General features: G+C 41.9%; 1 protein-coding gene across 1 annotated transcript in view; it reads right to left on the bottom strand.

Moving 5' to 3' along the window:
* Positions 1–2,949: 2,949 nt before the first annotated feature.
* Positions 2,950–25,391, bottom strand: part of IRF2 (interferon regulatory factor 2) — a 156,087-nt gene continuing 133,645 nt past the window's right edge. Inside the window, exons 7-9 of the mRNA XM_006882233.1 lie at positions 21,675–21,839; positions 4,327–4,373; positions 2,950–3,258 (exon numbers count right to left, since the gene is read on the bottom strand). Coding sequence (XP_006882295.1) covers positions 2,950–3,258; positions 4,327–4,373; positions 21,675–21,839 — 521 coding nt within the window. The remainder of the gene's footprint in view (positions 3,259–4,326; positions 4,374–21,674; positions 21,840–25,391) is intronic.

The raw sequence follows: 25,391 nt of genomic DNA on the forward strand, positions 1-25,391 counted from the left end.
AATATAATTGTTTTCCAGTCATATTCACACTAATTATCTTTAAAACTTAAATTTTTGGATTCCCACATTCTGATTGTTCTTCCACATGATCATTCTGTAAATTAAGCCACAAAAATGGGACAATCAGACTGAGGGTTTACTGCCGCTGCTGAAGGCGGCAGGGCTGTGAGGTGGGTGCCAAGTGAGGTCTGAGGGAAAGAAAAGAGGAAAGGAGACAGAAGCCGCCATTAAGTCTTTGGTAGCCAGACCATGTGATGTAGGGTTACCCTCTGTTGTTTTATGTATACACACACAGATAGGAAGTAAAATAAATAGAAAGATTTAAGTATACGTTACAAAGAGCTGAAGTTGTTTATTTGGGCCCTGGAAGAAGAGTGGTTCTTGACTGAAAGCTCAGTGCTGAGAAGGCAGAAGTATGAGATGGCGCTCTCCACACGAAAGCAGTCAGCTATCAACATGTGGCACAAGAGAGAGACATCAGCTAGGAAAATGCTTCAGGTGATGTTTGTTAGGACTGGATAGTTTTATGACCTATAATTATATCTGCAGCTATACACACAGAGTTAGACATAAAAATAGCCCTTTGTCCTTTCAACGAAAGAACCTTTTTCAAACATTAACTTAGCAATCTCTTCCACAACTCCCCAGGGTGGTAGGGAGGCAGCTGACTTTTATTATTTCAATTTTTATAGACACAGTAGAAATGGGTGAAGCCATGCAGTGCTTTTCCAAGGTTAGTTATGTGGTCGCCCTGAAGATAAAGGGGTGAGGAACAGAAATGAACCTTCATGAATTGTTTCTCACGCCAAAAAACCCTAAATTCTGAGGGTAGAGGCTATGTCTAAATGTCCAGCCTTTAACATGGGCAGCATGATGGAGAATAAACCCCACTGCCCTTGAGCTGATTCCAAGTCTTTGTGACCCTCCACATGTCCAAGGCTGTCCATCTTTATGAGTAGCCTGCCCCACCTCCTCCCACAGAAGGGCTGATTAGTCCTACATGTAACGTATTATGCTACCAGGGCTCCTTGGACATAGAGCAGATAAGTTATAGAAAACGGCTCATCTATGAGCCCTACTGTTGTGAACCGCCTAGGTGGAACTGACTCATAGCTGACTTTCCAGCAGGTTTTCAGAAGCAGTTAACTGCACCTGAGGAGACTACTCATCTTTCTCCAAGGGAACTGCATGCTTTAAAAAGGGCTGGCAGCACAATTCCTTACCACTAAGTTACCAGGGCTCCTTCTGGGTCTACAGATGACATAAACACAAAACTTTATATTTGTAAGCATTTGAGTGGGAAACATAGAGGTAGATGGAATGTGCTCACAAGAGGAACATGAAGGAGAATAACAGAGCGAGTAGTTACACCAGGAGTCTCTGGATGATGCAAAGAATTAGCAAACTCAGCTGCTGACGAAAAGTTCAGTGGTTCAAGTTCACCCAAAGGTTTCTCAGAACAAAGGGCTAAGGTTTTGTGTGTTGTGTTTTTTGTTTGTTTGTTTTTTAACAAAGGAGGATACTGAAAAATCACTGGAGCCATTCTACTCTGATATTACGTGGGGTTACCATGAGTAGGAATAAGCCTACGGGTAACTGTCCTGGGTTTAACATAGCCCCCTTGACCCTTCTTACTTATGTGGCCTTTCGTGAGGCATTTTTAGGTTAACTCTCCATTTCCTCACGTGTGGAATGGAGACAACTCTTTGTGGTATAGCACCTCTGTGAGGACTGTAGACTGTATCCAAGTAGTGTTAACAAGAAGGCTGGCCCCTGCGAGCACACAGCAGAGGGCATCATCAACATTCTCACACAACCTCCAGGGTCTTTGGTGGTCCTTAAGAGAAAACACTTTGGTTCCCAAGAAGAAGTAATACTTCGCCAATTCTGTCCCACATTTGTGTTCTAAAATAGACAAAGACAAAGGCAGGCGTGATGCCCATTAAAAATTTAACTATATATCATATTCATTTATTATCAATCCACAGGATAATCTGATTGCTACATGAGCTCATAAAAGCTTTTCACCTTTACAAAATTAAAAAAAAATGTGCCACAAGGATGTAGTAACAACTGCTGATAAACAAGAAAAGGAATCTTAAAATTATAAATTTGCTGTAGAAAAGATAAAAAACAATTATATCTTCTTTAGAATTTTACCTTGAATAAAATATTCCCCTGTATAAAAAATAAAAAAGCTTGCTCTGGTTAGAATTAGAGTATTTTTCGTCTTCAAATCTGGGAATTTGCATAATATTTCCATGATGGTTTTCCTTTGTACCGCGTGGCATTCAAGCATAGCAGATTAGAAAGATTTGTTTGTTGTTTTTTTAAAGCAGTCTTAAAATGGGATATCTATGGAAGGGTTCATTTTCTTCTCCTCCTCTTCAAGCATGTCGGGCATGGCCTTTGAGCAGAGGAGAAATAGGGAAAGAACCTGAAGGGATAGGAGGGGGTGGGGAAAGAAAGTAGGGAAGGGGGATTCTGTGCTGTGAAAAAGAGCAAGATCGTAAGAAGGCCTATTCGTAAGTGCTTTAAGATAAGGTGCAGAAGCAGACTGCAACGTTGCTAGTTCTGCCCTATATACATATTCACAAGAATAAAAAATTCCGGCTAGTTCACATTTTCTCGTCCATTCTGAGGCATCCACTCCACCACGGTGACCTTGGCTGCCCCGTTTCGGATGTTGGTCCTATGGCGTCCTTGAACTTGAGGGAGCAGGCCTGGGAGATCCAGCAGACTCTAGAGAGACGTGTTTACCAATAGGCTGGAGTCCTGAGTTTAAAAAGAAGCTCCAGTACTGGAGGTGGACACAGCAATCAATGTTCTATTGTCAAGGCTTTTTCCCTTAGATTTGTCTAAAACAGGTGTCAGAGAGAAAAATAAAATACAAACAAACAACAAAACAAAGCCAAGAAATCCCCAAAACCACCAAGGAGGGTCAAAGGCTTAACAGCTCTTGACCCGGGCCTGGGTGATATCTGATGTCTTCTTGATGACGCTGGCCCGCGTCTCCCGGTCTGGCCGACTGGTGCTGGCGGCTGCAGTCACAGAGGGAGTGAGGGGGAGGTCTGCGAATGTGGGCCAGGAGCTGTTGTAAGGCACTGGACAGCTCTCCTCTTTGATGGTGACCTGAAGATCAGGCTTGTTGGAAGTGACAAAGGTTGCCATGGGGGGCAGCAGGTAGGTGCTTCTCGTCCCCATGTTGCTGAGGTACTGTTTGCCTTCAATGTTCTTCTTCCTCCAATGGGGCCTCACCTTTCAAAGAAAATAAAACACCTTTTTTTCCTTTTTCTTCTTTTGAATACTTCTGTGTTCTTTTTAAAAACCCACCACCATCCCCACAAAAGGTGCAAAAAAAGCATAACAGCTCTACAGCCCTCAATGAAATCCATACCAGGTAGCCACTCCCCAAACAATTATTTCTCTTTCTTTTTGATCAATTCCTACTTGCTGTCTCTCAGAAATACTATTTGATGAAGGGAGGAAAACAGGTGGTAACTTAGACTAGTCCCCCTTAGCACTGCACAAAGTCTGGCAGAGAGGTAACAGTGTGGGAAGACTGGATTGTCAAGGCTGCCTGATCCCTCACTGATGCCCAATTTAAACTTGAAAAGGAAGCTTGAGTAAGTACAGTTATGTACCCCTGGACTGCTTTTAAAAGGTACAGCTTAGAGCTCTAGAAGGCCCTACAAGCAGCTGGCCTCAATGGGGCTGGTTCAGAGAAGATACTGGAATTCTTTAAGAAACAAAATTCAGAATGTATAGGGACATCTATCCTTTGGTTTTCCAGAATTCCTGCACATTCTCTCTCTCTCACTCACACACACAGGCACAGACAGTCTGCGGGAATGTTTTTCATCACCTCTACAGTCATTTCCTGCTATTGTGTGAAGTGGGGAAACAAGAAACAGACTAACTCAGAATCAAGATTAGCACACACCCCGCCTCTGGGCACAGATCACAGGAGGGGATCCAGGTATCTGAGGAGGTTGTTTTAGCTCTTCCTGAGGTTTACTTCCGGTAATGGCTTCTGGCCTCTCCAGGACCTTCTATTTCTGCTTGTGGATTAGGATATTTGCAGTGGTAACAAATCGACCAGTCTCATCTACAAGTCCCTATTCCGCCTTCATAGGCTCCTTCTAATGATAACATTCCATTTCCTTCCCTTCAGTACTCCCAAAGTTTAATTTTATAATTTAAAATCCAAAAGTAAAGCTCATAATTCATATCGGAAAAACTTAGTTATCAGCAAGGAAATCCATGTGCCCCGCTGGGAGAGCTTCCCCCAGTGTCTCGGAAGCCACACGGGCTGTACTTACTTACCTCGTTGCTCTCTTCGTCGCTCGGCACACTATTGGTAGTTTCGCTTTCTGTTCACCGAGAGAGAGAGAAAAATACAGGGTCATCAAAAATGAAAGAGATAACTAATCTCTCTCCTGTTTGTAATGTCAAACATAAAAACTTCCATGTGTGCAAACTAGAATAAATTTTAATTCTGTAGAGTTGGTCCTGTGGAGAAAGCTGATTTTCAAGTTCCATTATGGTTAGGGAGCTGTAGTGGTGTTGACCACAAGGAGTTGAGCTGCTAACTCAAAGGCTGTGACTCCGGTGATTCGAATCCCCGAGAGGCTCATGAGAGAAAAATAGGCAATCTCCTCCCATGTGACTTACTGTCTCTGAAAACCCAGTGGAGAGTCAGCTATGAGTCAGGTCTAACTTGGTGGCAACTGAGTTTGAGAATCTGACCTCTGACTGTTGTTAGTTGCTACTGAATGAATTTTAACACACGATGACCCCATGTGTGCATTGGAGAACTGCTCCAGAGGGTTTTCAAGGGCTGGGTTCACACCAAAAATCTTCTGGCTAACAGCTGAGCACTTCATCATTAATGCCTCTGCAACACTCTGTTGGAGGTGAGGGTGGCTTGGTCTTTGAGGTCAGGCCAAGTTTGTACCACTTTCCACTATGGGGCACTGGACCCCACAGTACCAATCTGCTCTCTGCTCCCCATTCCTCATGTTCAATACGCTTATGCCCTTTCCCTCACTGCTGCTCCATCCACCATGATACATGCTGTCCTTCTCTGCCAGCTCATGTCAATTATTCAAGCTCCAACTCAAAATAAACACTATCCAAAAGTCTTCCTAGATCTTGCCATTAGTCTCCAATCCCTCTTTTTGTCCCATAGCCTTCAGTACTTATTCCTCAGGTTTATAGAGCTGTATATTCTACCTGAAATGTACAATACCTGTCATAGATTGACTTGCCTCCACATCTTCATGGATACAACCAAACAGGTGTAAAAGATTAAGGGTCAAATGCATCACAGCCCTATCTGATCAAAGGGAAGTTTTCCTAGGGTGTTGTCTGTAAGATAAAGGGAGAGGAAAGCAAGCAGAGAAGACCAAGAAAGGACCTGGGTCTCTTTCAAGAGGAACTTCCCTGACGAGAGGAAGATCAAGACACGTGGGGATCTCCAAGGACCTCTTGACTATAGATTATGAAAGAAAAAAAGAAAGAAGGATATTCTTCCAAAACTGACAAAGACAAAGAGAGCCAGAGTTTCCATAGCACTGGCACCTTGAATTTGAACTTCTGGCCTCCTAAGCTGTAAGAGAATCAGTAAGTTTGTTAAAACCATCTACTGTGTCGTCTGTGTCACAGCGACACTGGATAACTAAGCCAATGGTGGACAGATTCTCAAGCGGCCTCCTCAGCTTCTGCACATTTCCCTGGAGTCAAGGCAACAAAAATGGAGATGCTTGATTAACTATGAGCTCACTGGGAGTGAACCAGGTTCTTGTTCAAAGTCAACTTTATTTCAACTTTTATTCAAATGGTTCTGTTTTAAAACTCGTGTGTGTGTGTGTGTGTGTGTGTGTGTGTATTTACCAAAATTCCCACTATGCTTTGCAGATTATTAACAGACTAAACAACTTTTAGAGGATGGCAACTCTCACCATGCCCAACGAACAGAATGCCAGGGCCAACATGCATTCCCAGGAAACAAAAGGGGAGGATGCAAAAACCATTTAAGAAGCATTAGTCAAGATGCAAACTACAATGTTCTCAGGAAGAATATGCTCATGACTAAACAAAGCATTTCAGGCAAGGATGTAAATCATTGGCGCAGATGTGAACAGTTTGCTCCTGGAAGCACGAATGGCTGACTACAGTTTTACTAACAAGAATAACCAAATTGGATAGCTTATTCTCCCCTAACTAGAAGGGTAACCTTTACATTCCAAAGGCCTTCAAATTGAAACCAAGCTTAGATCTTATCTACAATCAGTCTTCACTTTGGTTTTTTTGTACCCAAACACAACAAAACAAAAATCACCACAGAAAACAGAACATTGCATTGAGAGTATTCCAATTTTGTTTCCTGATTTGGAGTCAGGGGAAGTCCTCAGTAAAATTCTTTAAGTAGAGCCCTGGCTTATGGTCACTGGCACCTTCCCCTTGATTGAGACCTGTGGCTTGCTTCTAACTAACAGAATATGGCAAAGGTAACTGAGTGAACATGATCACATGTGCAAGATTAGGTTACCTGTGATTGGAACCTGTTTTGTGAGGTGGTTTCTTTCCTTACTGGCTTTGAGAGAGTGGCCACAATGGGAAGCCTGATAGGAAAATAAGCTAAAGGCACCTTTCTGTTGACAGTCAACAGAAACAGAGACACTGGGTTCCACTGCCTGCAAGAAACTGAATCCTGAGCTTGGAGGTGGGCACTTCCCTACGTGAGCCTGAGATGACAGGGGTTCTCGGACTTCAGTTTAGAGAGACCCTGTAGCTGAGGGCCCAGCTAAGCTATGCTTGGCCTCCTGATAAAGAAAACCCAAGAGAAAGCTGCTTTAAGCCACCAAGTGAGGTGATACCATTTTAGAACAGTTATTTAGTTACCATCATCTGTGAGGCACTGAACCAAGTTACTCGCTCTTGTCCTTCTAAACTGAATTAATAATACATCATCATCTATGAGTTGGTCCCGACTCAATGGCATAGAACATCACCACCACAAATAAAAGGATTATTCATTCCTAGCTGTGCTGTCTGGGTTTAGAAGACACCGTTGAACCAGGGACATTATAGCCAATGTTAGACAAATATGTCCTGGAAGCAGAGTACCAGAGGAGTGCCTACCTGTTGTGTTTAATTGACTATGCAAAGGCATTTGACTATGTGGATCATAACAAACTGTGGCTAACTTTGAGAAGAATGGGAATCCCAAAATACCTGATAGTGCTTGTCCAAAACCTATATATGGACCAGAAGGCAGTTGTTATATACAATCTTGTTAGCTGAAAGTGAGGAGGACTTGAAACACCTGCTGCAGAAGATCAAAGAGCACAGCCCTTAATATGGGTTGCATTTCAACATCACGAAAACAGAAATCCTCATGACTGGACCAATAGGCAGCATGATAGATAGATAGATAGATAGATAGATAGATAGATAGATAGATAGATAGATAGATAGACAGATCGATATAGATGGAGAAAAGATTTAAATTACCAAAGATTTTATCTTACTTGGATCCACAATCAAAACGCTTGGTAACAGCAGTCAGGAGCTCAGAAGATTTACTATATTGAGAAAGTCTGCTGTCAGGGACCTCTCCAAAGTCCTGAAGAGCAATTATATCAGTTTAAAGACTAAGGTGTGCCTGAGTCAAGCCATGGTCTTTCCAATCACCTACTATGCATCTGAGAGCTGGATAATGAGTAAGGATCCCAGAAGAATTGGTAACTCTGAGTTGTGGTGTTGGAGAAGAGTGCTGAATACGCCATGGACTGCAAAAGAATGAACAGGTATGACTTGGAGAAAGTACAGCCAAAGTGCTCCTTAGAGAAAGATGGGAAGTTCATCTCACACACTTTGGGAATGTGGTAAGGAGGAAAGGGATATCGTGCTTGGAAAGGTGGAGGGTCATGAAAAGAGGATGACAGTCAACACGATGGACAGACACAGTGACTGTTAGTGGTAGGCTTGAATATATCAGAGATAGTGAGAATGTGGTAGGATAGGGCAAGATTTGGATCTGTTGTTCACTGGAACACGATGGAATGTACTCAACAGCACCTAACAACAACTGAGATCGCTTAGTCATAAGCATTCATTATACAGATGGAACCTGAAGAGACATTGTACGCTGGTGGGGCTATATATGGAGTGCTGTGCTCTCCATGCCTGTCAAGTTAAATCCTCTCGAGGATTCTCAGTAGGAGATCCTATTACCCCCTGATGATGCAAAAACTACATTTCAGTGCCTTCGACCACATCCCTGATAAGGGACTGGGATCCAGGCTTTCACCTTGCTGATGCCAGAGCAGGACAGATGGCTCCCAGACTAGACACTGAGCTTCCTTCCGAACACAAAGTCAGACACAGACCAGGCTCCATATAAACAAAAAGCTAACACACAAATGGACAAACTATGCCTACAGCGTCATTCCTTAAGCAAAGACAGAGTGTGGGGATGACACCAGTCTCACCCCAGAGCAATTCTGCAAGCTTCCCAACTACTCTTCTTCAGGGTTTTATAAAGGCGTGGTGATGACTGCCCATGTGTAAACAGAGGACATGATACTGATCAAGTCGCTAAAAAGACAAACCAAAATGCACAAGAAAGGTTTCCACATAAAAAGAAATAAAGAACAGCACAAAGGAACTTTCCCCATTCACACTAACCCTCACGCTGGCTCGTGTCCCAAGGAGGCAGGCATCAGGAGTGCCACTCCCAAGACAGAAAATAAGGAACAGAGATGTTGAGAAACTTGCCAAAGTTACAGACTGAGTCAGCAGAGAGGGAAGAAAACAAACTGCACTTCAGATTCCAGGGCCTCATGTGCTGAACACAGAACTCTGCTTCCAGAAGAGCTCCTGCTGCCCTGGCCTCTGACAAAGTCTCAAGATCCCCTTTCTATTTTTATGCTGTACTTTCTTTGTGCTCCAAAGCCAAGGCTTCTCTTCCCTCCATATATGGCCAGACCCCGTTCACTCCTAATTATCTTGCATAAATACCATCATCTTCTGTTTCTCTCCTCTTCAAATAAACAGATGCCACAGGCATGTGCTGGAGAAAAACAAGCAGCTAGTCAGGATTGTGGGATTCCACTCAGTCCAGGTGGCAAATGCTTGGAGCAACTGGAAGTCAGACACTGAGGAAGGCCACATACTGACCAGGCACTCGAATGGAACGCAAATTCTCTTTAAATAAGTCTTCTCAGTTCAAAAGAAATAGTTTCAGACAAGATATGCTTTGAACTCATGTTTTACGCTGGCATAAAGAAATATTAGCTAAAGTGCATAGTTTCAAAGTTAAGATTTTCTACTCTGCATTAAAAACAAAATAAAACAAAAAACCCAAGCAAAACTCGCTGCTGTGTAATTGATTGTGACTTTGAGTCACAGGAACCTGATGTGTGTCAGGGTTTCCAGTGGCAACACTGGTCTCCTATGATGCCTCTGCGTGGTTCTGAACCATCAATCTTTCGGTTGGCAGTTTAGTATTTAAGTCCACTTTTAGGGAGACGCTCTACCTCTCAGCGGTTGTTGAAAGGCGCCATCAAGTCATCTATGACTCACAGCAACCGTTATGAAAAACAAAGGTGGGCCGTGCCACATCCGGCACCGTCTTCACCATCTCTGCCACGCTCAAGTCCTCATAGTCACTACATCAAGCCCTCTTCTAGAGGCTTCCTCTCTCTTGTGTCCCTGTATTTTCCCCAGCCCGATATCTTTTTCCAAGGAATAGCCCCTTCTGACATGCCCAAAGTACGTGAGATGAAATCTCACCATCCCTGCCTCTGAAGAACACCCTGACTGCATGCCCTCCAAGACAGAGCTGTCTGCTTTTTTGGCAGCACGAGGAACGTTCAATACTCTTCACTAACATCACAATTCAAAGGCATCGATTCTTTTTTGGTCTTCCTTATTCTTTGTTCAACTTTCATATGCACATGAAGCAGCTGGGAAGAACAAGGCTTCATTCAGGTGCACCTTAGTCTTGAAGCAGGTAGTCTTGCTCTTTAACACTTTGAAGAAGTCATTGATAGCAGATTTTCCCAAGTCCTGAGCAGAGTGGGGTAAAGTGTGGAACAAAATGGTCAGGCTTTACTGGTGTCACTCCTGAGACTAGAGCCCTGGGTTACTCTTTGTACTTGGAACAAACTTACCCCCATGGCTCAACCGTCAGTCAACAAAACAGGTGACTTATGAGGTCAAATGGGTAGCATTTGGCCAAGATAAGACAGGAAGGGGTAAAATGGAAGGGCTGATGGAGTAAGAATCTACTGGGGGGAAAAGCAGGAAGAATGTGTTACATTATGGGTATTATAAATAATGGCCTAAAACAAAATGTGTATTAAGGGTTAAATGGAAAACCTACCAGCTTTGTAAACTTTCACTCAAATCACAAAACAAAGGACAATAATATAATGGCAGCCTTGTGTGACAGCAGGAAACGCTCAAACTGAAGACCCAAGACCTTTCTTTGTTACAGCAACAGGGATGTCACTAGGGGGTGGGGACTGCACCAAGTACACTAGCAGAGGCAGTGACATCAAAATGACATGTCATAAAACTTGTATGCAGTGTTTCAGCAGAAATATACTATTCTTTCATAGGAAAGAATCGTGATATTGAGTTAAAATTACAAAACTATTCTCCATAAGCTCAGCTTACATGTACCAATACACCCACAAAGTGAAAACTGCATTCTGATTGCCTTCTTGACTCTGCTGATGTGCTCTCATCAGAGCTACTATCACTCAAGCATGTGCGGCAGTTGTCATTGCAGCTGGGATTTTCATAGTCACTGATCCTATCAACGTCTCTCCTGTTTTAGCCACAATCTTGTGGTAATTAGCATTCTGGTAAACATTTACCAATAAATTTTTTAAGAATGAATAATAATGAAAGAAAAAGAAAATTTTGAAAAGGCTTCCGTCCAGTTCCTAATAATGTTGTGACTCAATGTAGACAGATTTTACAAAATATGTGTGTTTTAAGTATTCCCATAAAATAATAAATAGAAGATCTATCAACAATCTGCATTATGCAGATGACACAACCCTGCTTGCTGAAACTGAGGAGGACCTGAAGTGCTTGCTGCAGAGGGTCAAGGACTGCAACCTCCAATATGGATTGAGGCTCAATGTCAAGAAGACAAAGATTCTCACCACTGGACCAATTGGCAGCATCAGGAAGGATGGTGAACAGATTGAGATTGTACACAGCTTTAGTTTGCTTGGCTCCACAGTCAACAGTCTTGGCACCAGCAGCCAGGAAATTAAAAGGCGCACTGCCATGGGAAAGTCTGCTGTTAGGGACCGCTCTAAAGTACTGAAGAGCAACGATGTGTCTCTAGAGACTAAGGTGCGTCAGGTACAGGCAATGGTCTTTGCAATCACTTGTTATGCATCAGAGAGTTGGACAATGACCAGGGAGGATAGAAGGAGAATTGATGCTTTTGAGCTTTGGTGTTGGAGAAGAATGTTGAGGGTACCATGGACTGCTAAGAATACAGATTCATCCTGGAGAGGGTTAAACCAGGATGCTCCTTGGAGGCAAGGATTCTGAGACTTCGTCGACATACTTTGGTCAGGTTGTAAGGAGAGACCAGTCCTTGGAGAAGGACATTATGCTTGGGAGGATGGAGGGCAGGCGCAGGAGGGGAAGACTCTCTGGGAGGTGGACTGATTCGGTGACTGGGGTAATCGGGATGGGAGTGGAGTGTCAGAGACAGTGCGAATGGCACAGGACAGAGCAGAGTTTAGAACTGTTGGACATAGGGTCGCCATGAGTTGCAAGCGACTCGACGGCACAGAACAACACCAACAACCACCTTCAAGATATTTACAACTCTATTTGTCACATACCATTCTATGATTGAAATTTGTAATAAACATGACTAAGGATTCTGTATAGTTTGGCACACAAAGACGCCCAGGTATGTGACACCTTGTGTCACCACACTGGGTGACATCAGCCCCATGACACTGCTGTTTTCCAACACCCTTGATCATTGTTGGATACTTCAAGTCCAAGTTCTAGTTTTCTTGGTTTTAATTCTCCATTGCCACTTTCAACCACCACCTTTTAGACATAGCAAATGAGCTCACGACAGTGGTTGCTTTTGGAATAGTTGCTGAACTGTCAATATCGACATGGGACATCATTTCGTTTGCAAGCAATACATATTTTTATTTTTATTCATTTATATTTTTAAAAAATACCCTTGAATATAACAGAATAAGAACTCTAGAGTATCTTCTAGCATGATTCTAAAAAGCTAAAACTTTGTAGCTAGAATAAATAACAGGACTATGATTCCAAGTAATTCATTTAACCTTTCTGGCGTCAGTCTCCCTGAGGGTCACTGGGGTAGATAGGGATTAGAAGATGTCAAAGATTTCATCTTTTCAGCTGCAATCCTAGGATTTTCAATGATAGTCTCCTTAGGTTCACCCACTATATCAGACCATTTTCATTCTCCCAGGAAGGAACACAGAGCTCCTAGGTGGTTTACATGGTAATGTGCTCAGACGGAGACCAAAAGACTGCAGATTCTAGTTCACTCAGGAGTGGCCTAGAAAAGGCCTCACACTCAATTCCAAAAATCAGCCACTGAAAATGCCATGAAGCACACAGTTCTACTCTGACACTCATGGGGCCACCATGAGTCAGAATCAACAAGGTGGGAATGGGTTTTGTGTTTTGAGACTACATAGGACCAAACCATTTCAGGAACACTACAAGGAAGGGAGATAATATTTTAAAGTCTTTCTGCATTCCACTATCCTAGTAGTATTTTGGGGAAAGAACCTGTTAAATAGTTTTAGTAGTAAAATGACAAGGACTGTCTTTCCATCTCTCTTCTTCAATTACATTCACAAGAGTTCTTCTAACCTTAAAGCAATTCTATCTTTACTCTACTCAAAAGCATGGAAGTCTGATAATAGGACCCAACATCACTGCTCTTGTTTGTCAGCAGGCAATCTCCATTCTGTCTGCTACAAGCCATTCCTCTACAGTATTCTACCTTCCTCTCCAGCTTACTCCCCATCCTGCTACTGCCTCTCTTGGAGGGATATTAGATTATGGCTTCCTTTCACTAAGTTTTCAAAAGCCTAATATAATCCTGGTATCGCAGATCAGGCAAAAGACCCACCTGACCACTGGCCTTTACAAATGACTATCCTCCAGAGCTTCCTGAGGGAGTCTCAGGAGATGAGCCTGTTAATGACCTCACTCGGTGCTGCTGCCGCTGCTGCTGCTGAAAAGACTGGTGGGCCCAATCCACTCAGAGTCATCTCAGAAGACAAGGCCAGCAATCTACTTCTGCAAGATTTGAAAATCCTATGAGCATAGTTCTACTCTGACACGCACGGCGTCAACATGAGTCAGAAATGATTCCATGGCAAACACATCTTTCATTTGATGGTTTTGTTAAGGGTTTCACAACGGTTGGCTTTGGAATGTCGCCCCTTAAAAAAGTTTTATGAATCACAAAAGTTTTATGAATCAAATTAGTATTCTGTGTTGTCTTAAAACATCCAATACAACAAGCATTTGCACTCAAAGGATACTCATGAATTCTTACCTCTGCTCATGGTTATAATCCCATTTGGAAAAGGCTTATAGGTATTAATGAGGCTGGATTACTCAAGGGTGTATTTTGAGTCAATTTCTTTTTTAGAAATGAAGAGAGTAAACTATATATAAAAGTAGCAGAGCTGTGGGAGACACATGTCCAGGCACAAGCAGATTACTCAAGAGCAAAGGCTCAGAGAGACAAGGATGTTCCTCTAGATATGACAGAAATACTTCCCTTAGAGATTTCAAATCAGGAAAGGTGTTTGTAAGGGTTTTATCTTTTCACCACACTTATTTATTTAGTCTGTATGCTGAGCAAATCTGAGAAGTTGGATTATATCAAGAAGAATGTTGCATTACCACTGGAGGAAGACACATCAACATCTTACAATATACAGATGGCTCAACCCTGTCTGCTAGCAGTGAAAAGAACTTGAAGCATTTACTGAAGACTTGCTTATAGTGTGAAATACACTTTAACACAAAGAAAACAAAAACAGCCACAACTGAATCAATGAGCAATGCCATGATAAATAGAGGAAAGACTGTAATTGTCAATAATTTCATTTTCCTTGGATCCACAATCAACCTCCATGGTAGCAACAATCAAGAGAAAGCAAATAGCATAGACTGTATTGGGTAAATCTGCTGCCAAGAACCTCTTTAAAATGAAAAAAAAAAAAAAAGGCAAAAGGTTACTTTGAGTACTACGGTGTGCTTGATCCAAGCCGGGTCATTTTCACCACCTCATATGCATGGGAAAGTTATCCAATGAATACAATGAAGATCAAAGAAGAATCAATATAATGGAATCATGATTTTGGTGAAGAATGTTAAATACATACTGTGGGCTGTCAGAAGAACAAACAAATCTATTTTATACAAAGGATAACCAGAATTCTCCTTAGGATGGTAACATTTAATCTTAAATACTTTGGGTATATTGTGCAGGGACCAGTTATCTGGAGCAGGTCACTGTGCTTTGTAAAGTAACAGGTCAGTGAAAAGAAGGAAGACCCTCAATGAAAAGATTGATAATGGAGCTGGCCACAACTGTAGGCTCAAATATGACAAGAATTGTGAAGAAAGCAAAAGATAATGTACTACTTCATGCCATTAAACATAGGGTCACCTCAAGTATCAAAAACAACTGCATGGTATCTAAGAACAATAGAGCCAATACTCTGACTGAATTCAGGTTTCAAGCTTTCTAATGTATGAGAGAATAAGATTTTATCTGTTAAAGTCACTCATGTATGATATTTCTGTTCTAGCAGCACAAGATAATTAAGATACTGTTTTAAAAGTTTAACTTATCCATAGTAACTCACATTGGGAAAATCAGCTGTCAAGGACCTCCAGAGAGACAATGTCAATATAAAGGCTAAGGTGCTTCTGATCTAGGCCATGGTATTTTCAATTGCTTGCTATGTATCTGAAAGATCAACGGTGACTAAGAATGACAGAAGAACAGTCAATGCCTTTGAAGTGTGGTGCTGGAGAAGAACATATCATGGGAGGCCAAGAGAACAGGTCCTTCCTAGAGAGGTTGAAACCAGTTGCTAAAGTTGCTCTTTAGAGACAGGATTTTGAAATTTTATCTCACATAACTTTGGGCATGTTGTTTGTTAATAAGGACCAGTTCTTGGAGAAGGACATCATGCTTCGAAGGGTAGGAGGTCAACAAAGAAAGAAGACCCTGGATGAGATGGGTTGACATAGTGACTGTGGCAATGGGTCAGGGGTGTTGGAGATGGTGAGGCTGGTTCAGGATAGGGCAGGTTCAGAGCCGTTGTTTATAGGCTCTCTATAAGTTGTAGTCAGCTCAGTGGCACATAACAATAGTCTTAGTTATCTAGAGCTGTTTAACTAGAGATAATTCAAGAGGATGATGTAAACAAATTATTTCCTTATAGTTTAAGAGACTTTAAAACTGTAAGTACAAATCCAGGGTAACAGCACTAGGGGAAAGCCTGCACTCTCTCTGTTAAGGATGAAGGTCCTTGTTTACTTCAGCATCCGCAGATCTGGGTTCTTTGGCAATCTCCATGAGTCTTGGCCTTCTCAAATGTCCAGGAGCTTCTTGGTGCAAAGACCAAAAATATGCACTCCACTCCTGACGATCCTTTCTTGGAGGTACTCAGGTACCCCCAGAGCGGGCTTTCTTCTCCTTTCCTTTCCAGTGAGAGAAAGGGCATTAGAGACCATACCGTAAGGAAACTTCCCTTACACATGTCAGGGTTGTGAAGGATTTAAGGAGTGTTGTGTTGCTGTTATGTGCCAGTCTAGAAACAATTCACAGCTGATCCACTAGGGTTTTTCAAAGGCTATAAAAACCTGGGAGGAGCCTGTCCATCTTTTTCCCTTAGAGAAGCTAGTGGATTTGAACTGCATGTCCTGTCACTGGGTTATCAGCGCAACTCCTTAACACTAAGCCATTAGAGCTCCTGTTTTGTTGTTGTTTGGTGCCATCGAGTTGAGTATGATACATAGCCACTCCATGAACAACAAATCCGAACCCTGTCCTATCCTGGGCCATCCTCACAATCACTGACACACTCAAGCCCACTGATGTCGTTACTATGTTAATCTATCTGGTTGAAGGTCTTCCTCTCTTTTACCTTCCCAAACATGATGTACTTCTCCAAAGAAAAGCTTCTTCTAGCAACATGCCCCAAATAGGTGAGACAAAGCTTCATCATCTTTGCTTCCAAGAATCACTTTGACAGCACCTTCTCCATGACCTATGTTTGTTCTTTTGGAAGTCCACAGGATTTTCAGTACTCTCTTCCAGCAGAGTTCAAAAGTGTCAATTCCTCTGTCATCCTTATTCATTGTCAAATCCATAGAAAGTGACTGAAAATGTGGCCCCCATCTTGACACGCTGCCACCAGCCCCAGAAGGGCTCTGCCTCATGATATTTTGTGTGCCTGATTTGCTCTAAGAGCAGACACCTGAGCCACAGGAAGATGGTCCTAGAGCAGAAGCTCAGAGGCAAGGACTTACATCCAGAATGGGCAGAGGGAGAAAGCCTTCCCTTAGAGCTGGTAGCTGGGACTCAGACACAGAGCCTCCCGAACTCTGAGACTTGTCTGTCAGTTTGCTCTACTGGAGGAATGATAAGCATATTGTTCATTACTTTGCAGCTTGGGCATCTGTATTTTTGCTTCATACTGCAGGGCTCCCGAGGGGTGGTGTAGTCTACCCTTACAATTATTGGCTTATCAAAGGGTTTTATAATTTACAGGAAGCTGTGCTGCTAATCCAAAAGTGATGCCTCTCTTGCATTTGAATCCATCAGTGGTTCCTCGGGAAAAAGATGAGCAATCTACTCTCATGTGATTTACAGCCTCAGAAAACCTGCTAAGGGATCAGCTATGAGTTGATGAAATACTTGGTTCCAATCTCATGACAATGAATTATGAGCTTTGGTTTATCAGATTATGGGGGAAATCATGAACTAGTTTCTACATTATGTAAATACATATATGTATTTTGAAAGAGCACAATTCAGTCCATGATAGTTTATAACCAGGGTTTCCAAGTGGTTTGTTCCAGCTCGACTGTTTGCTGAGAATTTACACCTCTGAGTCACTGGATCAGATTCAGTGTTTTAACTGGATCTCCACAGTGAATCTTCTGTACTCTTATGTACACAGGTACTGGTACTCACTGAACACATGATCAACATAACAATCACCTTTGGGTCTTGCAAATTTCAAATTTATTTTCTATTCTTGGATGAGAATGAAAATTTGAAACAGTTCACAGGGATGTAAGAACAGTTGAAAATTCTTGTTTATAAGCTCTAGAAAAGCAGTGCTGGTGAAATATTTTGGCTCCATTAAATACGTATCCTTCAAAAAGTTTTGGTGAACTCGAACAACAAAAACAACAGAAAAAACTCAAATGATCAGGCTGGAAAGCCAGCTTCCCAAAAACCTCCTGCTGCCACCTCCCCCCATCTCAGCTTTAAAATCCTTCTTTTCAAATCTATACAAACGTCCTGAAAATAGTAGAGAAATTTCCATTTCTCCCAACATGGATTGGTTGTTCTCAGGAAAATGCTACTGCAGGCAGGGCAGCAAGAAGGGGTCCTTCCAAAATCCCCAAGATGACAGAACAGCATGATACAGAAGCCTCACAAATTTTCAGTCATGGCTATGTAAACACAGGCAAAGTGGCTTAGTGTTTCAGGCTTCAGTTACCCCAACTGTAAAATTAAGGCATAAACATTCTGCTCTGTCATCTTTGGTGGGGTTTTGTGAAAACCAAATGAGGCTACGCGTGAGGAAGTGTGCTGAGTGGCAAGTCTGGTGCAGTTCTCCAGGCAGCGTGACAGCAGAGGGCTGGGGCAGGGGACTCCGGCAGCAGCTACAAATGGGGTCTGTGTTACCAGCCACCTGTCCCTCAACACACCGCTTTCTTTTGACATCCTCCGTTTTAAAAGATAGTAAAGGTACCTGAGGTGGCAAGGTTAGTCTCATGAAAATGAAACAAGATAATCACTATAAAGCCCAGTTTCCAGGGCCAGGAAGCATGCAACACACTCCAGTTATTACTGGCCACCAGAAGACCTAGCACAAAGAGTTCAAAGTATGGTCGATGAAGGAATTTATTTCTGTGACAGATTATTGACTTCTTATACTCAAAGTTTGTTCTCACTTTACTTTTACATTCCTAACACAGAAGAAAGTTGGGGTTCAGGAAATACTAGGTTGGTTTAGTGGTTGATGATTCATAAACAACCAGTCACTTGAGTCAATCTAATTCCAATGCTGATTTTCTGCCAGTTACGGAGGTGCCGCTTGAACTGGATGACACTCCATTTCTATTTGGCAGCAAAGGAGCACCTGGGACGGATCCCTGAGCTGTTCACACACAGTCGACTGTAGTTGCTGCCACGCTGATGACAACCAGTGGCAACTCCATGTGCGCCAGAGTTGAGCGAACACACAGATCTCTTTCTTTTTTCCAATATTTCATTGTGTTTTCAGTGAACGTTTATAGAGCCCATCAGGTACTCATTCAATAATCACCACACAAACTGTTCAGTGACACTGGGTGCAAGGTTTTGTTTACACAAAATACTAACATTTTCATTAATTCCATTCTGGATGTTTCATTTCTAGTAATCTTCTCATCCCTTTATCCCTTAATCTTTGCTTATTTTTTTAAAACGTTTTAAATTTTTATTTTAGTGAAAGTTTACAGAAAGGATGAGTATGGTATGTCAACTGACAACTGGAAAGTGAACTGGGAAAGTGAGGAAAATATGTATCATCTTTGCTTTAGAGTAACTGTTAACTAGGTCCGTCCATATAGATGATTTTTTTTTCTTTTTAAAAGGTATGTGGTAGTCATTCTTCATTTTATCAGTCAATCTGAGGTGACTTTGGGGAAGTTTTCTTCCAAGTTTATGGAGTGCTTCAGAGCAATGGCCTCAGGAGTTCTCTAGGCTCAACAGGTTGAGTTAATTTGGACTTTTCGAGAATTTGAGTTTTGTACTACATTTTCCTATCAGGATTCCTCAGTTGCGACCCTAACGAGAATGATCGAGACTTTGGTTAATGCAGACTACTAGCTTTCCCCCGCCCCCCACCACCCGAGCCTTTCTGGCTTTCTCTTTTTCTCTGGAGCAGAAAAGACCAATAGTTCTATTTTAGATGGTCTCTTGTAAGCTTTTAAAAGCCCAGATGCTACTCACCAAACTAACATGTAAGCATTAACTTTATGAACTACATTCCCCCTGTTAATCAAGTTGTTCCACAAGACAATAGCCCACAAGTCCCAAGGCTCCAATCCTGTGAGGTGTTTTATTATATCTAAGAAGAACCCATAACTTTGCCCTCTATGTGCTTTATCACATATAAGTATATATATGTATGCATACACATATAAACAAATACAAGTATATATACACACATATGAACACATATATTCATAGGGTTTTCTGTTGCTGATTTTTTGTAAGATTATCATTAGATTTTTCTTCAGAAATGTCTCTGGGTGGACTTGGATTTCCGACCTTTCAGTCACTGAGAGCATAAACCATTTGCAGAATTCAGAGACTCCCAACTATATTTACCCATGATAGGGCCTCTGATTTTTTTTTTATTTGAAAGCAGTAACACAGACTTAGTATTTGTATTTCCAAGGAGCTCTGATGGCTTAAGACATTATTTGTTGCAATGCTAACTGAAAGGTCAGTGATTCGAATCCATCAGCTGTTCTGGGATAAAAACAGGCAATGACCTCCCTTAAATAATTGCAGCCCTGGGATGGAAACAATTCAACAGGAGTGGGTCTCTATAATCATAAAAGTGGCCCTAATAGAGCAGTGAGGTTTGTACTGCTCTGCCAACTTAAAAACTAGGGGTTTGAATTTTGCAGATACTCCTTGGGAAAAAGATGGTCAGTCTGTTCTCATTAGACTTGGAGGCTCAGAAGCCTGATTGTCAATTGCTAGAAGTCTGATTCACCAGTAGGTTTGATTATTTTTCTTTCTTTTAATTATGAAAGAGTTGCCCAAATTAAATGGAGAGCATCAGGGAAGGTGTAAGATGTTGGGATGCTGATGGAGAAAAGAAGCCACCACTTTATTCTATGTTGTTGTTGTTGTTTGCCATCGAGTCGCTATGTACAACAGCCTGAAACTCTGCTCTGTCCTGTGCCAATCGCACTGTCTCTGACACACCCACCCCGATTACCCCAGTCACTGAATCAATCCACCTCATAGAGGGCCTTCCCCTCTTGCGCCATCCCTCCACCCTCCCAAGCATGATGTCCTTCTCCAAGGACCGGTCTCTTCTTACAATATGTCCAAAGTATGTTAGATGGAGCCTCAGAATCCTTGCCTCCAAATAGCCAGCTGGTTTAACCCTTTCCAGGACGAATCTGTTTGTTTTCCTAGCAGTCCATGGTATTCTCAATACTCTTCTCCAGCACCACAGCTCAAAGGCATCAATTCTCCTTCTGTCCTCCTTGGTCATTGTCCAACTTTCTGATGCATAACAAGTGATTGCAAAGACCATGGCCTGTATCAGACGCACCTTAGTCTCCAAAGAGACACCATTGCTCTTCAGTACTTTGGAGAGGTCCCTAACAGCAGACTTTCCCATGGCAATGCGCCTTTTACTTTATTCTATAGGGATGGAATAAACAGATGAATCTTTTGAATCCTCTGACAGTGTCTGGGACAACTGGTGTAACTATATTCCCTGAGGAAACAGAAATGGATTCAGACTGTTAGTCTGATTAAGAAGTTGCACTAATCATTTAAAAAAGAGAGGAGGAAACAGATGACTGTTATGCATAAATACAGTGTAATTAGATAGAGCTATCAAGGAGCATGGGATCTGAAGACTAAGTTCAAGTGTTAGCCCAAATACTGTGTAAGTTTGCACAAAACATTCCTAAAAGTGATTACTTAGAAGAGATGATCTGTAAATGCCTAACTAGCTTGGGCAAATACCATTAAAACATTCTGCAGGAATTCGGCCAAACTTGCAGTGAAAATTAAATAAACTGCTTCCCCAAGGAAATCGTCTCATTTTTTAATCACGTAGGGAAGTGCTATGTGATCAAGCAGCACTGTGATCAAGCACAAGTGTTCAACAAGACGATGGTCCAGAAAACTAAGCCCGTTTAATTCCCTCAAGAATAACCCCTGGAGATAGGAGAGAAATGGAGACAGTAATCACAAGGAGGAAGAGAGGTGAGTGCTGTTACACTCTGGAGATTTGTAATCATTATCATCAAGAAAAATGAGTATGAATTTTTCTTCTTCCAGCAAATTGAATAAAAACCAATTTGCTCCAAAAATTCAGATCACAGTGCAAGTTTCTAAAGAGAAAAATCAGAATAAATATGTTTTGTCTTCTGCTATATAAACTGAAAGAATTTTATAATTATACTAATCCAAGAATTTATCGAACAAATTATTTCTTCTATTAAAAAAATAATAATAATAACCACCCCTAGGGCAGAGGAGAGGTTCCCTGCTTTTTGTTGAGGACGGCGGCTTTACACCCACAAGCCTTGGTTCAGAGGTCGCCCTCCCCCAGACTTACCTGCGTAGGAAGACACAGGGGATATCTGCAGAGGGTAGAGGTCGCTCATACTGACTGGCTGCTCATCACTCTCAGTGGTCACTTCCACAACTTGGCAAATGTCTGGTGGATTGGTGACGATCTCTTGATCCTCAATGCTGCTGTCCAGATGAGACTGTCCTACAACTTCAGAAAGAAAGAACAGTCATGGAACAAGGTCTCCTGACTTTGCCATTGACGTATACACTCTCTAGAAAGAAAATCATCTTTAAAAAGTCCAACAGCCAGGACTGAGGTTCTTGGGCATAGTCTATCACCTTGCCATGAAGTCATCTTCATCTGACATCAGCTTCAGGCTGATGTCTCCAGAGAAGCAGTCTGCCAATACTCTGGCTACCCTGGGCTGTCTTCCGCGTGTCTGCCAATGGTGGTACAGGTGGACTCATTCCATTGACCTCAGCAGAATCCCAAGGTCAAAGTCAACGTTGCACCATAGAGACTGTGTCCAGATTTGATTACGTGCCAGGTTATGGCCACACTAGAAGCCTAACCCATTTATTCTCTACCCTTGTTCTGAAGAAGACCGTGATGTTATTTTCCTCCCTGAATTTGAGAGAGACATGATCAAATCTTAAGAAGCAAGTCCACTCAAATACATCCCTTCTGCCAATTCTAGCTGCAGGGGACTTTTTAGGACACTCAGCCCTCCTGCTCTGCAGGCACCATGATCACTGAGCAAAATATCAAAACAATGGAATACACTGTTTCACAATTTTCATTAACTAGAACAAATTTCAATTAACCAGAACACTGATGAGATGAAACCACCCCATCCTGGCTCCGAACCCTGTCACTTACTTACTATTTTTTATTAAATTCTCTATTTTTAGATCACTGTAGACAGATGCATTTGTAACAAAAGTACAGGAAGTTCTCAGGGACCGTCTACAGTCATATTTTATAAAATGATAGCACAGTTTCAACCAGGGCATTGGCAATGATAATATATTGTTCAGATTCCTTGTTTTAGTTGTATTTTAATTGTATGCTCAATTGTGGATGTCGGTGTTTGCTTGTGTATTTAGTCTACAACATCTTATTGATATGTGAAGCCTCCTATGTCCACTCCCACCATTCTCATGCTACACTGTCCATCACCACAAGCGGCTCGGGAGTTACTCTTGCAACCACACTAAGGTCTCTCCAATCTCCTCCATCCCCATCTCCTCATTCCCGACCTTAGCAACAAAGGATCGATTCTCGATTTCTTTCATTCTTGTCATTTCAAGGATACTATTTGAATGTACTTACAGAGTGACCTTTGGGAAATGGCTCAACTCCCTAGATGTTTATCCAGTAGTTGCATCAACATGTTGTTGCTCTTACTGCTAAGTAGTAATCCAACATAGGGCCCTGGTCTTGCAGCAGGCTAAACATAAAATGTCTAACTAAAAGGCTGGTAGCTCAAATGCACTAGTTGCTCCTCGGGAGAGGCGTTGCGGCAGTCTAGTCCCAGAAAGATTTACAACCTCAGAAACCCTATGAGGCCGTTCTGCAAGTCAGAATTGCCTTGATGATACTAGGTTTAGCTTTTTTGTTTAATTTTGTTTTTCTTTTACATTTAGTATCCCAGGATGAAGGCTAAATGGTCTACCTAATAGTCTATTCACTGATTGATGGAAATTAGTTTTTTCTGCTTTTGTCTGTTAAGAACAAATCTGCCAATAAACATTAGTGTACAGATTTTTCAAATAAACATGAATTTCCATTTCTCTGGGATTAATGCCCAAGAATGTAATTGCTGGGCCATATGGTAACTGCATGTTTGGTTTTACAAGAAACTGTCAAAGAGAATAGTACACTTCAGTCAGTATTGGAAGAGTGATCCCCTTTCTCCAAATCCTTACCAGCATTTGATATTGTTACTAATTTTTATTCTAGCTGTTTTGACAGGTGTTTAGTGATGATGCCTCATTGTTGTTCTAATTTGCTGTTCCTAATTCCCTGATCTAATTTTAAACTGAACTGATGTTATATATACAATTCCAACCAAAACATAGAAAGATAATATAAAGGCACTGGCAGTGTTTTCCACAGCACTTCACCACCATTGTCAATATCTTACATCTGTTGAAGTGCTTTTAATGCTTCAATCTGTAAGACTCAATGAGGAGGCATATTCTGTGAAAGATGAAGAAACTCCAGCACAGAGAGGTACAATGGCCTGTCCAAAGTCACACAGTGTGGTTTATATGCAGTGCCTTATCTGGTAGCCTATTGGTAAGGCGTTGCACTGTCAACCCATAAGCACAAGATTCAAATCCACCAGCTTCCCCATGGGAGAAAGACAGAAAATCTCCTTTCATCTGATATACTGCCTCTGAAAACCCACTAGCAGGTCTGTTAGTTACAAATCAGTTCCAACTCACCAGCACATAACAAAACAACATCTCCCTATGAGGGAGCTTCGGTGGCCTTGTAGGTGAGGAGATGTGATGCCAACTCAAAGGTAGGTGGTTCAAATCTACCAGCCACTACAAAGGAGAAAAACATGCAGTCTCCTCTCGTGTGATTTAAAATCTCTCAAAACCCACTAGAGGGTCAGCCATGAGTTGGTACTGACTTGACATAATATCTCCCTATACCACATTCCATTTAGACAGAAAGGGATTGCATTCCCGTCTCTTTGAAGAGTTAGCCATCAAGGACAGGTATAGAAAAGGCTTATTTGTAACTTTACCAGTAATTGATGAGCCTGGGTTGAACAAGTGGTTTGCACTGGTCACTAATCTAATGGTTGGCACTTTGAACCCCTCTTTGGCTCCATGGGAGGAAAGATCTGGTGAATTGCTTCCATAAAGATTTCAGCCTAGAAAATTCCACATTGTTGGCTCATAGTGAGTCAGGGGCTGCCTCCACCACAACTAAAGACAACAGGGGAAGTATCATCTGGCCTCTCTTCGGGGAAGGACAATGAAAGTTCACAAGGCTTTCTAATTAAGAAAGGATAAGCACGTAGGAGGTTGGAAAAAGAGAGCTGGAAGTGTAATAAGAGTCTACGGAGTCACAGCATACAAAGTGGAAAGGAATTGGATGCTGCTGAAGTTTTCCTGAAAAGAATGAACTGAAAGAAAAGGAAAGCTGGCTATAAATGGCAGACAGCCTCTCAATATCTTTATCTACCCACTGGACCATCTTATCTGACCTTTATCATTATAACAGTCAGGAGACCAGACTGAGTGCCTCCTTCAAGGTGTCTTCTCTTCCCCCTCTTCTTTCAAGTAAAACAAAAAGGTAGGAAAAGGAGAATGATTTCTAGACCTGCTCTGTCCTGGGAAGCAGGTGATGAATGGAGATGGGAACCCGAGTATGCAAAGGTCGAGGAGGGGGCCAGGGGGTTGAAAATAAGTAACTAGTGACTGAGGTAATTAAAGTCTTATGTCCATTTTATTTCAGTCAAAGCTACTTTAATTGTCAACAAGCCAAAACTCACTCCTCTTTTGCTCTGTAATTCGTAACAGTAAGGCTGCTTTGAGTATAAACAAGGATAGCAGCCCAAATACCTTCCTACTCTTGTTCCTTTGTTTTAACCATAAGGCCCAAGTCAGTTAGTTAGCTAACACTGGCTCCACACAAATTACTGAGTAGTGTGAGGGATTTGTTGTGATCAAGCAGATTCTGACTCATGGTGACGACAGGAGAGAGTAGAACGCCTGCTGAGAAGTCTGCAATCTTTAC

The sequence above is a fragment of the Elephantulus edwardii genome, unplaced genomic scaffold (genome assembly GCF_000299155.1).
Source record: "Elephantulus edwardii isolate Elephantulus edwardi_28Jun2011 unplaced genomic scaffold, EleEdw1.0 scaffold00018, whole genome shotgun sequence".
NCBI lineage: Eukaryota > Metazoa > Chordata > Mammalia > Macroscelidea > Macroscelididae > Elephantulus > Elephantulus edwardii.